Source organism: Physella acuta, unplaced genomic scaffold (assembly GCF_028476545.2).
Source record: "Physella acuta isolate Inbredline_101_S28 unplaced genomic scaffold, ASM2847654v3 ptg000744l, whole genome shotgun sequence".
Classification (NCBI taxonomy): domain Eukaryota; kingdom Metazoa; phylum Mollusca; class Gastropoda; family Physidae; genus Physella; species Physella acuta.
In genome coordinates, this window is record NW_026732262.1 from 142,501 (window position 1) to 157,431 (window position 14,931).

Consider the following 14,931-nt stretch of genomic DNA (forward strand, 5'->3'; position numbering starts at 1 on the left):
GATTCCCTTTTTTCACAATTTATTAAAAAAAAATTCCTTGAATTGAATTAAAAATGTGTTTTAAATGAAATATAAAAATAATCCTTTTCTTTTAAACAGTATCATTGTGTGTCATCACATGTTGCCTACTATATGTGGCGATTCATTTTTCTCCCACCTTCATTATTATTCTGCTTTATACTTTATCAGAATAGGTTGTTGTGATTTCAAGTATAGACAGTGGCGTCGCTAGTTCGGGTGTCACCCGGTGCGGCACCTAATGGTGTTACCCCCGCCCCACACAAAAAGTATAAGTTTATATATATATATATATATATATATATATATATATATATATATATATATATATATATATATATATATATATATATATATATATATAGCTCTATGTAAATTTTTTTCTCTATAATTGGCAGGATTACATCCAGGTGTCACCCCCTCCCCCATATCGGAATCTTTGATTTGCACTTAATAAGTCTTTTAACTCTGATTAATCATTAATTAAACTAGCTAAAAGCATTTTTCTACTATATATTTCTCAATTTTTTGTCTTTGTGTCACCCCTCCCCCCCCCTCAAATGTTGTCACCCGGTGCGGTCCGCACCCCCCGCCCCCGCCTAGCGACGCCTCTGAGTATAGACATCGATCGAGAGAACTGTGTTTATACTATACTTCGTGTATATGGTGTGGCCAATGTTCCCTCTAAACTGCGCCGCAGTCGTTGTGAACCAACCGCGCAGTCATTTTGTAACGCACATAATATCCTTGAATAAAACTTGTACAACACCCCGCACATAAAATATACGTTGCACATTAATTTTTCCTCCTTAGAGGGAACGTTGTGTGTGACTAACACGAAGGTTCAAGGTTCGAATCCAAGGGCAGATAAGGCTCGTCAGCTGCTGATTTCAAGGTGTACTGGTAACGTCCTGTCCCTTGGGTCCATCAGCTGTGTGGAGAGGGGGGGGGGGCTGATACATGGGCATCATCTGGCTCTTCTAAACTTAGTGAATAGTGCCCCAGGCTTTGTGCTTGGATTTCCAATACGCAATTATCCAAATATATGAAGTGCATAATTAAATTCTGACTATGTATCTATAACTCATTTATTTATTTTAAAAGAAGGCTGTTCCACTTTTGACTGAAATTAAAGCTAAAAATTAATCTCATGGAACCAATGTTGTTTTTGCACATTTAGATTTTGATTAAATATATCACCTCTATCTCATCGTGATAGGGAGTATTAAAAAAATCAAAGTGTCTACTCGGAATAAGATTTTTCGGCAAAAGATAGTTCTGCGCATGCGCAGTGACCTATGGCTAGGGTTAGGGCAAGAATGAGGGTTAGGGGTAGGATTAGGGATAGGATTAGGGCTAGGGTTAGGGATAGGATTAGGGCTAGGGTTAGGGTTAGGATTAGGGCTAGGGTTAGGGATAGGATTAGGGATAGGGTTAAGGATAGGATTAGGGTTGGTATTAGGGTTCTGCGGTTGTAAACACACGCATGCGCAGTACCATCGAAAACAGTGGCGTAGCCAGGATCGTCTCAAGGGGGGGGGGGGGTTCCAATTTTTACCCGGGGACAAACTTTCGATTTGCACCCCCCCCTCAAACTTTCGATTTGCACCCCCCCTCAAACTTTCGATTTGCACCCCCCCCCCCTCAAACTTTCGATTTGCACCCCCCCCTCAAACTTTCGATTTGCACCCCCCCTCATACTTTTTATATATACCGAGGGGTCTATGGGGGGGGGGGGGTTATGACCCCCCCTAACCCCCCCCTGCCTACGCCACTGATCGAAAACATCGCCGCTAAGGCAAGTCGTAGTTTCTCTCCATTGCGCATGCGTATCGCATGCGTATCTTATTCCGACTAGAATCGGCCATTATCGCATGCGTATCTTATTCCGACTAGAATCGGCCATTAAAAATACCTGTAGTCATGTTGAAGCAAACAGCAAAATACACGCTGGGTGGTTGGTTTACAAGACGGTCCTATGCTTTGGGATCAGGGTTTCTTTCAGGTATCTCTTCACCCCTTCCGAACGAAATGTAATTTATATAGAGAATATATACTTTTAGCAGTGTCCGCCCCAGCCACCACTCCGGAAAATTAGTCCGCCCCGCCCACCGAAAGTTTCAAGTGCCCTGACCCCCCCCCCCCCCCCCCACCCCCTCCGTAGAAAAAAAAAAGTTTGAAATAAACAGTTTGGAATGTGATGTGTCAAAGGTGAATAGGTCACAGAAATTCAGGCCAGTAGTTCTCCAGAGGTGACCAGTGGTCTGACAGTGACCTAGTACCGGCTATTGTGTGTGGACACGTGATGTTTTTTGTTTTTAATCTGGTGGGGTCAGCTATAGTCAACTGGGTCAGATCTGTAGCCATGTAGACAAAGACGCGCCACCTAGCGTGAAATACCTGACAAAAGAATAACACTAGCACAATAAGAATTTTTGAAACACAGAACACATCGCTTTCATTGGTTAAGGTGTGTTTTTGAGGCATAAACGTAGGCCTAATTTTAAGGAAAAAAAATTTCGGAATGGTAAAAGAAAACACAATATTTAAAACTCTTGATTTTGTTTGTAATTGTTTATTTATAAATTGCGTTAGAAACGACACATTCTTGAGTACATCACCAGGATCTTCCCTCAACAAATGTAACAGCTAACAAGGACGTTTAGGTATTCTGTGAAGAAAAACGACACATGATTCATATCTGAGTTTAAATTGTTTTGGTGAAAACTAGCAGGACAACCCGTCGTTGAATGGGCTCCCAAGACAGCAGAGGCGTAGCGAGGGGGGTGCATATGTCCCCGGGCGCCGACCTTAGGGGGTGCCAAAATGGGTTGGAAAAACAAATTAAAATCTGATTTTAGCTGCAGTTTTGCATTATAAATATAAACAAATATATGGGGGGGGGGGCTGCAAATGGAAAGATTGTAGGCAGGGTGGGGGTTGCAAATTGCAAATTGAAAGTTTGTCCCCGTGCGCCGGGAAGGGTTGATACGCCTCTGCAAGACAGCACGGATTTGAAAATGTAAATAAGATTGAAATAATGTGAGATAAAAAGCGCAACATGAATGTTTATCAGTTTAGCTTCGGCTGAAATTCAAAACTTATATTCTAGATAAAAACATTTTTACTTTTAACAGGTATATTAAAATAGCATAATTTTTAAAATAAAAAAAGCAACGGTTAAATAAAAAATGGTTCTAAAATTTAATAATGAAAATTACGATTAATGGTATTTTTTCTGTAATGCGGCTATAGTGAATGTGTAGAAAATATGATACTCACAAAAAGGATGGAAAGAATGAAGAAAATAGGATACTCACAAAAAGGATGGAAAGAATGAAGAAAAAATGATACTCACAAAAAGGGTGAAAAGAATGATGGTACGGCCTGGGAAACGGCGGGGGTACCACCCCACCGAAACGCCCTCCGACTGGTATAAACTGCGGTCCTAAAAATTAATTTATAAACACATTTATAAAATATTTGTTACATTTTTATGTTTATTAATATAAATAATGGTGATTTATTTTTATGTTAAAATATTTTTTGCTAGATGAACTTTATTATTGATTTTATAATGTAAATTGTTTTATCTTTTTACTCCAACCACAACACCCCTTCTTCCCCTCTCCTCCTTTAAGTATATATATATATATATATATATATATATATATATATATATATATATATATATATATATATATATATATATATATATATATATATATATGTTATTTAACATATTCATAAAACATATTCAAAATGATAATTAAAAAACATGAAAAGTACATTCTGTTACAATATCTATGCATACATTAATTGTGTGATCATAGGACGTTTTTATAAAATATAGATTCGTATTAGCATAGCAAAATACAAGTTGCAGCAAAACGAGTTGGTTTAAAAAATTAAAACAAAAAAAAAACTTACCTGGATAATGAATATCAGGGTCAGATAGTTCTGGTGATAGAAAAAAATAAAAATATGATAACAAAACTGCTGCTACTCATAAAAATTAAGGAATATATTATTTGAAATGTTTTAAAATAATAATCTACAAAGTACGAAAAGACATTGATGAAGAACAATTGTGTTCAAAAAATTATTTTCAAATTTTATTACAGAAAAATAGAAATGAACGAGTCGCGTTAGAAATTAAATTTTTGTCGTTATTTTGTGCTTTAAAACAATATTTTGTTAACAAAAAACGGATCTTTTTCACTCAATGCTGATCTAACTTATTGTAGGAACTATATTTTAGAAAGAAACTGCTATTTTTTTAAAATAAAAATTTGCAATTTTGCAATGGTGGAAGAGGTTGGTAGATTGAAATACGACGTCATGGTTGACTTTTTGTGAAGATGTGTGGCGATGAGGTATCGCAAAAATTGGTTTAAACTGCGTGACGTCGTAAACGGGTGACCCGCAAAAGACGCCACCGTAAAATGACAAAATCAAGAAAAGATAAAAATTATGAAAAGATAAAAATCATAGGAAGACAAAATCATGAAAAGATAAAAAGTTATGAAAAGATAAAATGATAACATGAAGAAATCATAATAAGAAGGAATCAAAATAGACAAAATCATGAAAAGACGCCATCATAAAAAGGCGAAATCATTAAAAGATGAAATCATAAAAAAACGAAATAATGAAAAGACGCTATCATAAAAAGACGAAATAAGGAAAAGACAAAATTATAAAGTGAAAAAATACTGAAAAGACTATATCATAAAAAGACGAAATAAGGAAAAGAAGAAATTATAAAATGAAAAAAAAAACTGAAAAGACGATATCATAAAAAGACGAAATAATGAAAAGACGCCATCCTAAAAAGAAGAAACCGTCCATTTTCATTGAAAAGACGAAGGCCCAGAAATCCCAGCAGACGAGCCTTCAAAGAGCTGCCACCAGAAGTCCATACGTGACCGACACCACAAAGAATGTGTGGCAGACGACAAAGTTGACGTGTGCCTTTCTTGTCTGTGGGCTGTTGAGGCGTGACGACAGGCAGTCAACAGTAAACCTCATCACGTGACAGACACTTTGTCGTATGGTCACCATCAGGAAGTATAGGAAATTATTTCATGGACACATTTTTTTCTATTGTTTGATTTAATAAAAAATACGAGGTGTGGGTCATGGTCAGGGATGTGTGTGTGTGTGGGGGGGGGGGGGGTGTCATGATCTGCAGAAATGGGGGTGGGGGAAGAGTTCATCATAAGGAAGTTTGGGAAATTATACCATTAACATATTTCTTCTGTTTTTTTCCAACAGCGAGGGGGTGGGGGGGGGGGGGGCTGGTGTTTGGGTGTTATTCAGTCAAGGACGAGGCATGCCAAGGGCTAATTTAGGATTTAGTAAATATTTGCTCTTGTAGTAAAAAGGTGTCGACCATAAATTATATTAATCTTCTTGGGTGGACAGTTTAAGATTCATGCCCCTCACTGTCGTCAGATCCCCTGTTTAAATGACGTCACATTTCAAACACCCCCCCCCCCCCTCACAAATCACCATTCTTTTATTTTTAATGTCGAAGTTGTTTCCCTTTTACTAAATAGATACAAAGATAGTAAACTATACAGTATTAGTAATTAATTAAATCATCATTTCCCGTTCGTGCCCGAGACACCTGGGGCAGATGAAGTAGAGTTTATCAACTTCATAGACCCCGGTATATGAAGGGATAGCGTGGCTCAGCCGCCTATATTTCCTAACTTGAGTTAGGTACCCATCAGAGCTGGGTTGACTCAAGGACGTTTCAATTATATGAACCCGCATTCGAATTTTGTAGTAATTATTCACTGTAGCTGAGATGGGGGAGAAGAGTGTCGATTTACGTAAAAACTTATTGTAAAAGAGAAAGGCGTTGCATTGTCGCTTTCCCCTACAAAAAAAAAAAGGTGATGGGTGCAGGGTACAGTTACAGCAAGAAGGAATGACGCCAGCGTTGAAAAGGGCACCACAACTCAAGCTTTTCCACACTACCATGAAACGTGTATTTATATATATATATATATATATATATATATATATATATATATATATATATATATATATATATATATATATATATATATATATATATATATATATATATATATATATATATATATATATATATATATATATATATATATATATATATATATATATATATATATATATATATATATATATATATATATATATATATATGTCCTTTAGTATCTAGATTATAGTTATAATTAATACAATTTAATTACACATTCCAATTTATATCAATATCAGTGTTTCTATATATCTTTCGCCCTATCTCTCTATACATATTTATGTATATGCATGTATGTAAATATGAAGCTAATCACGAGCTGAATTAGATGACCCTAGTAACTTGACTCACCCATGACGTTGTACTGTGACAAGCCACCAAAAGCGTTGGGCACGATCCGACGTTCGTGAGATACTGAAAGGTTAATAAATATAACAATATATTAATAATTCACAATTTACATTGGGGATTGGCATAGGATGGGGTAGGCTGGTAGTGCCTTATGGGAAAATATGTAGCTTTGGTTAAGTAACTTTTGTAAGTACCATTCTGTTAAACTCAGAACTTCATGAACACATGTCTAAGACCGGTTTTGAAATTGAGGTGGCAAAACAAAGTGCTTTAATATAGAACCATGGAAAAGGACTAGGCAGGAGCCTATGACAGTACAAATAAGAAGGAGGAAGTGGCGCTGGGTGGGACACACGCTACGAAAGGCTCACCCAAATGTTACACGCCAAGGCTTGAGTGTACCCCCAGGGAAAGCGGAAGAGAAGGCGCCCAAGACAGACCTGGAAAGGTGTCTTGTTGAAGAACTGAAGACACTAGACACTAGTATATCTTCAAGTGGTGGAAAGACAACACTTACCATCAAACGACTGTATTCTGCCAAAGGCGTCTCTCCTTAAAATCTTTTGGTCGGGTGCATCGTACGAGTCCATCATGCCGAAAGGTTGCCCTGAAATACGATCAAAAATTTTATCTGAAGATTTCAACATAGGTTTCTTTCCTATTGTTATTTTGTTTAGCGAATCGATGAATATCACGATCCTAACTAGTGCTAACCTGGCTCAACGTCTTGTAATTGTAGCCTTAACCCTAACACCCCCGAACCCCACCCCCAAATCTCGACCAAGCACAAGAAAGCATGGCTAAGTTTGGGAAGAAGTAATAATTTGTAAGCGATGAACGGCTCGTAAAGTTAATTTTAAAAGTTTTACCTATGTTCAGAATTGAATTTGAATTATTGTTTTTGAATAAACTATCGTTTTCTGTTAACCAGAAAAACTGAAATCTAACTGTGAAATCCAATTACGTTTTTAACCCACGATCGGGAACTATTTTTTGTCTGAATTGACGTCAAGTGGTGTTGGGGGGGGGGGGGGGGGGTTGACTGACTTTTGTGACGTATCGTGACGTGTGGTCGTCTTATAATCAGACGTAGCATAGATATTATGCTTTTTAAGAACACTATTATTTAAAAGAAAAACCTGTCCATTTATGTTATATGTATTATTATTTCAAAGGGTGGACACACATGTGAGCCCTTAAGAAGGTAGAGGGTGGGGGTAAATGTTTTATTTAAAAAATACATCATGCTGCTGGATTGAAAGTTGAAATTTTGTTTAGGTATCACACTGATCTAAACAGTGAATTCATTTTCTTCAATGCTTTCTTTATAAAGAAACGAGTCGCTTTTTTTAAGCTATTGCTAAATTAGCTGAATGAGGCTCAGTGACCGCAGGTAGCTGACCTCGGAGCTGACCTATCGTCTGCTAGAACTCACCTATGTACATGGATTGAGAGAAGCTCACCAGCAATAGCACCAACATGATAAGATGACTCAACATGGTGGAATGTATCTGGAATCTGAGGGGAAAATATTTACATATATAAAATATTATGCGTTATTTCAACGGGTTCAATAGTGTAGTGGTTATCACGCTCGCCTCATACGCGAGAGGTCCTGGGTTCGAACCCCAGTTGAACCACCAAATTCATTTTATTTTCTAAAAACAATTTATCTGTAATTGTCATTATCTGTAGTACTGTATAGAACATTAATGTGTGTAGAAACACAGTTCTACAATGAACTAGCTCAAAGAAACTAGTCGAAACTAAAGAAAACTGTATCTAACTGTATCACACGGAAACTTCTAGCTCTTTTGTTACTAGGCTCGATATAAAATAAAATATATTCTTCGAGAATTTTCGTTCTTTGTAAAAAAGAGAAAAGTATTCTTCATGCCTGAATTCTTCACTTTTCTTCTAGACTAATACAATTATATAAGATTTATAGAAAAATTGAATTAAAACAATCAGTAATTAACATTTTGCCCGTTGACAATTGTCAAATTTCTCTACTGAAAAGGCTCAATTTAAAACCTCGGACAAAATGACATATCCTCGGATTTTAAAGTAATAGTTTAACAAAAATATTACATGTAATTAAAGATTTATTTAGGGACAACTAATGTGAACCGTCACTTCAAGTGAATGTGTTCTCAAAAATTTTGTTTTCTGTTGAAGTCAGAAAAAATGCAAAATGGGCTTAGTTAAAATCTTGTAAAGTCACAGCTTAGTAAGAACTGATGCCTTGAAAAGATGAGGGTAAGTGGACTTTGAAAATACGACTTTGTGGTAAGCACCTTTAAACCAGTCTTTGTTTTTAATAATGATAACATTTTTATTTTGTCCTTTCATTGTGTATAAAGGTACGTCATAGTAGTTTTTTTAAGTTAAGACGATCAATAATAAACAACCTATAATCTCTATCTTGTAGGCCTACAGGTATTACAAAAGTAACAGCTCATATTTTAAAATATTCAAAACTAATCTTTATTATCTATCAATACAAAATATCTTGGGATAAACAATTAACTAGGCAACACTCAATCAGCAAATTGAATTTTATTACAAAATAACAAAATTACGTTCAAAATATTGTTACGTTTTACAAGTTTAGAATAAACTCATTGAATAAAATAATTTATTTCAAGATAGTTTGTTGTTTTAATTAACTAACAAGTACTTGTATTTTGTTTAAAATTTAACGTATTTAGAAAAAAATAAGTCTAAAAATCTGAACATTGCCAAGATTTAGCGGACTTACCTGTAGTCACTGAGAATAATCTCCCCTGATAAGCGCACTAAGCCTTCAATGGCCTTTTATTGTCTTGCCTCCCTTTACGTTTGGTCCTCAATCTTACCTTACATGTCACATGTCATTTGTTTTTACCGAACCTCCCTGACCTGTTCAAAGCGAACACAGCTGTTATAAATCATCTCGTTTGCCGTATGAAATTCGTCTTTCGTTTCCTTGTTTTCTTGAAGTTTTCTACCGGTGACATGGTTTATGTTTTACATGAAATAAACAGTGAAACTGCACGTTTTATCACTAGAAACATAAAAACATGGAATATTACATTGGTATTAATTGTAATCTATAATGTTCTCAAAATACAAAACAAAATTTGCAATTAAAAACAAACGATTTAAAAAAATCTAATTAAGGATTTTAGAGAATTTTAAACTGTTTTATAAATTGGCCCAGGTTGTTGTGCAGAAATATAGTGCATGACCTCTTTTAGTTATATATGGTTAAATGTGTGTAAAGCTATAAATATAAAAGTATAAACTTACATTATATATATATATATATATATATATATATATATATATATATATATATATATATATATATATATATATATATATATATATATATATATATATATACAAACATTAGGGTAGTCCTTAAATGCCGAAGATAATTTTCTTTTTATCTTTTTCGATTTTTTCGTCAAGATTCGATGTTTTTTTTTCTTTTCTCTTTTTTTTCTTTGTTTTTTTTTAACCTTAAGTCAGTAAAAACTAAAAAGCGTCCTATTTTAAATCCAGTGTAGTTATAAAATGTCTCCATATTCTAAAAGATGAAGGGGGTGAGACTGGAAATCCAAGTACAAAGCCTTGGCAGTACGATGAGAATAGCCCCTCTCCCAGAGTTTCTTCTAGGCATCTCTTCGTGGGGAGGGGGGCGGAGCCGACCCAAAGAAAGTCTTATGCCCCCGCCCTACCCCCCCCCCCGAACGAAATGGAATTTATATAGAAAATATATACTTCTAGCAGTGTCTGTCCCCCCCCATGGAATTTATACAGAAAATATATACTTCTAGCAGTGTCTGTCCCCCCCCCCCCATGGAATTTATACAGAAAATATATACTTCTAGCAGTGTCTGTCCCCCTCCCCCCCCATGGAATTTATATAGAAATTATATACTTCTAGCAGTGTCTGTCCCCCCCCCCGCATGGAATTTATATAGAAAATATATACCTCTAGCAGTGTCTGTCCCCTCCCCCCCCCCCCCCGAAAAAAAAGTCAATAAGAAACACTTACCTCTATCCACAGAGCTGATGGACCCAAGAGACAGGACGTCACCTGTTCAGCTTGGAATCAGCAGTGTTGCAGGAGCTGCCTAAAGGAAACTAGAAGGGGATTCCACTCCTGTTTGATTTTGGGGTTTTCTCCCAGGGTTCGGACTATGGACATTCGGGTTGGCATTTTGTTTTGATTCGTTTAATTCCTCGTCTATGAACAACTGGTAGATTTGCCTTTACATCTATGATATTTACCTTGTGAAATTAATAAACCTCCAAATAATTACCAAGCATGCATTTAGATGTTCCACGTTTGATTCACTTCGAATATATACAACAGAATTATTTTAAAATAAAACCACAACAGTCATCACAATGAGTTAGAGTGCTTACATCGGTTTTATTTTATAATTGGCATGTGCAATATACAAAAACAATAATTGTACGTATGTTTTCATTCTCTTTCTTTGTGATGGGTAAGTTTTTACTACTTATTTTGTTAACTTTAGTTAAAGTGTGGTACTCCTAGATCAACTAATTTTCTAAACAATACATCTTGATACGATCCAAGACTAAGTGTTGTTTTTCACAGAAATTTTGTGTGAGTTGAATATAGAAAGGAAGCATTATCATTGCAACTATTTGATAGCACTTGGCGTATCATAATTTCAGTTTCGAATAATGCTCGTCATTATCTTTAAAACTTTACAAGGTCAGAAATAATATTATTCTTTTCTAAAATACCGTTATAAAAGCCAAGTGATCCGCAACCACCATACAATTTAAAAATAATATATATAATATTTTTGTTTGATCTAGCTTACAAAGCGGCGATCCCTATGGGGGTTACTACCCGTAGATTTGGAACCAGTGTTCTATACCTTACACCAGGGGTCTCCAAACTTTTCAGCCCGAGGGCCGCATCAAAGTTCAGTTCGGGGGCCAGTTTCTTCCAGACATGTCTTTGATTTTTCTGGGAAAAGTTTCTCAGCTATCACCAACAAATGTTTTTTGCGTGGACAAAAAGATCTCCGCGGGCCGGATGAGAGGACCTCGCGGGCCGCATCCGGCCCGCGGGCCGTAGTTTGGAGACCCCTGCCTTACACCAAGGCGAGATTTTTTTAGCATTATTTAATAGTCGAAGACAAACATCGTGTACGTGAAAATTAAAATACTTCAAATATTTAATTTAAAAAATGGCTCAACAATTATGGTGGATGGCTCAAAGAGAATTATTTTCTTAAAATGTCAGTAGTTTACTTTCTCCACACTAACGAAGTCAAAGTGAGTATACCGATAAGAGAGGGAGTGACACACTACCTAGAGAGTTATTACAGATGAATATGGTATGTCGCGCTACTGTTTTATAAGATTAAAATTGGTCTTAAAAATCAAACCCTGATTCAGCATTATTTATAACTTGACGGGATACGCGTTTAAAAAAAAAGACACAGGATACTGAAGGAAAGTTAAAGAGTTGCATTATGAAAAACTGAAACAAAAACCTAACAGTTTGGAGTGTAGTTGGTTGTGACTATGGTGGAGGATCGACCTAATGTCTAGTGGCGTACATGTGTCTCACCATACCCACCTATGATTGATCGCCATACACCCTATCAATCAATGTTGACCAAGATAGCCTTTTGTTCCGAATATATATATATATATATATATATATATATATATATATATATATATATATATATATCTATATCTATATCTATATATATATATATATATATATATATATATAATATATATATATATATATATATATATATATATATATATATATATATATATATATATATATATATATATATTTATGTGTGTGTGTGTGTGTGTGTGTGTGATGTATGTGTGATAAGCAGCTTATTATACCGATTAGAAATAATATCACGTTTATATTTCTATAATTCGTAAATGATATTACGTGTATTTGAGCGAGAAATGAAGTGTGAAGATGGTGAGTGGAGATAAGATGGCAGGATGTGACAAAGCCAGAAGTTCAAAAATTATATACAGGCATCTGATGAGAGTAGATTACGAAGTATGAAGACAATAAATACAAATCCCATAATCTGTATCTTTGCAGTATTAAAGGGGACGGCGTGGTCAAATGGTAGAGCGTTCCTTTACCAAACCGAAAGTCATGAGTTCGGATTTCGGCCTGGACAAGTGACTGTATGACGTCTCTGAGTCTGCCTAGCTTCGAATGGTAGGCTGCCTGACTCGCGTTGAGGAAAGTAAAGGCGTCTGGCATTGAGCTACTACACTATTCCTTCATTTGCCGAGGTCAGGAAACATGAAATCTACTTCATCTGCCTTATATATCCATATGTCTGAGAATGGAGCTTTACATTTTTTGCATTTTTAAAAGTTTCATTCGAAATCAATTCACACGTGTGAGATTCATTGTGATTAGATATTCAACTGGGCTATTTAGATCTACTTTGCTTTTGCACGTAGAGCCGTTCTTGTGGCTGAACTATTGAACGATCCATTATCACAAGAAATGGGAGATCAGTCAATCTCATTTTAGGGCGTGGCAAAAGTGATGTGTGTTGTCTGTCAGTGGTAGATCATGATAGAATGTATCGTCCCTGATGATATTGCTTCATATATATATATATATATATATATATATATATATATATATATATATATATATATATATATATATATATATATATATATATATATATATATATACCTTTAGGCATATATATATATATATATATATATATATATATATATATATATATATATATATATATATATATATATATATATATGCCTAAAGGTATATATATATATAACTATATATATATATATAAAACTATACATATAAAACTATATATATATATATATATATATATATATATATATATATATATATATATATATATATATATATATATATATATATATATATATATATATATATATATATATATATATATATATATATATGCCAATATATATGTGTGTATCTACATATAAATTTCCCAATGTATCTTGTTCGGTTTTTAAAATATCAATCTTGTATATTTCTTATCGTTTTCTACTTGTAGGGTGGGTGTGATATTGCGGGGTGGGAGTGGGGGGGGGGTTCAGATGATCCACCTTGACCTAAAGTGTGTGGAGCCCACAATCAGACCCCCAGTCTCCTCACCTGAAGATTTCCAGCTGCTGTTCTACGACTCTACCGTGTTCTTCTCGAGCCCCATAGCGCTAGTTTAGGCGTTTGATCTTTTATTTTCAAAATGCAGCTACTCACTGCACCTGCACAAGTGCATTATGCTAAACTTCTAAAGTACTTGGTGTCGTGCGCATATTATATAACACAAAAACCTATTCTAGCCTCCCCCTACCCTTCTAAAGTTGTATGAATATTTAAACCTCCATATTATAAACACATAGCCTATCCCCTCCCCCTCTCACACATACATCAATGAGCTACAAAAAATTGTTTTGAACATTTTTATTAAATGACCTTTGTAGTTTTATTGCTTAAAAATATTTTTTTTAATAGTTGTAAAACCGGATTCGCTATTCTTCGTCAATGAAATATTGATAATTAAACATGAAGGGGAAATTTTGAGAAGGAAAAAATCGTATTTAAAAAAAAAGAATGTTATATAAAATGGCCACCATCTTGACTACCCTCCCCGCTAATATAACTCAATATAACAAAAGGATAAACTTTGTGTTATATAATAAATGCACGACCCCTAAGCATATGTAACGCCTTCATTTTTAAAAAAAAATAGATCTATATATCTCGTCATAGCTAAGCTCATAGCACAGAAAAGGACATGCAGAAATCTTGTTGCTACGCTCCATAAAATTTGTCACAACAAAGACGTCGTAGTTGAGGAAATTTACTCTTCAAAAAATAGGTAAACTCTGCTTCACCTGTCAGGCTGATTCTCAAGTTTTAACTTACTATTCAATACAACAGAATAAAACGTGTTGAGTTTGTCAATTATTACAAGTTTGCCGCAAATAGAAACATTTATACACAAGCTTACAATACCTTACAAAATGCCCACAAACAAATTTAAAAACAACCACACAGATAATAGAAAACAAAAAAAAAACATATCCCAAATCAAAATACCGAAAGAAAAAAAAAACACCACATGTTTTTAAAATTAAAATAACCCTATCTGTCAGTTAGAAGTGCCTGCAATTTCGCTCCGGCGTTTCGATCTAGACTAGACGAGGAAGTGAGTTAAATAAAAGCTTATAAAAAACCCACGCAATAGAAAAGAAAAATATTCCCCACCACAATATTAAAAAAAACCTCACAAAAAACATACACCCAATTAAAAGAAAAATATTCCCACACACAGTATTAAAAGAAACATTTTCTCATAAATAATATTTAAAGAAAAACAAAACCCAAACAAAAATTAAAAGAAAAATATTCCCACACACAATATTAAAAGAAAATATTCCCACACACTATATTAAAAGAAAATAATTCCACACACAATTTC

General features: G+C 34.7%; 1 protein-coding gene and 1 non-coding gene across 2 annotated transcripts; one reads left to right on the forward strand and one right to left on the reverse strand.

Annotated features, from left to right (window-relative positions):
* Positions 1 to 2,579: 2,579 nt before the first annotated feature.
* LOC131950205 (uncharacterized) lies at positions 2,580 to 9,244 on the reverse strand. Its single transcript, XM_059312265.1, has 7 exons — positions 9,162 to 9,244; positions 7,836 to 7,918; positions 6,918 to 7,007; positions 6,401 to 6,463; positions 3,949 to 3,978; positions 3,377 to 3,466; positions 2,580 to 2,689 (listed from the first exon to the last, which is right to left on the reverse strand). Coding segments are annotated over exons 2-7 (339 nt in total). The 5' UTR covers positions 7,900 to 7,918; positions 9,162 to 9,244; the 3' UTR covers positions 2,580 to 2,687.
* Positions 7,968 to 8,040, forward strand: Trnam-cau (transfer RNA methionine (anticodon CAU)). Its single transcript has one exon. It is a non-coding gene; the product is annotated as a tRNA-Met (tRNA).
* Positions 9,245 to 14,931: the final 5,687 nt, after the last annotated feature.

Coding starts and splice junctions, on each gene's coding strand:
- LOC131950205 (XM_059312265.1), bottom strand. CDS start 7,899: ATGTTGAGTCATCTTATCATGTTGGTGCTATTGCTGGTGAGCTTCTCT. Junction 7,008..7,835: donor CTCTCAATCCATGTACATAG/GTGAGTTCTAGC, acceptor ATCGTATTTCAG/GGCAACCTTTCGGCATGATG. Junction 3,979..6,400: donor GTCACAGTACAACGTCATGG/GTGAGTCAAGTT, acceptor TTCTATCACCAG/AACTATCTGACCCTGATATT.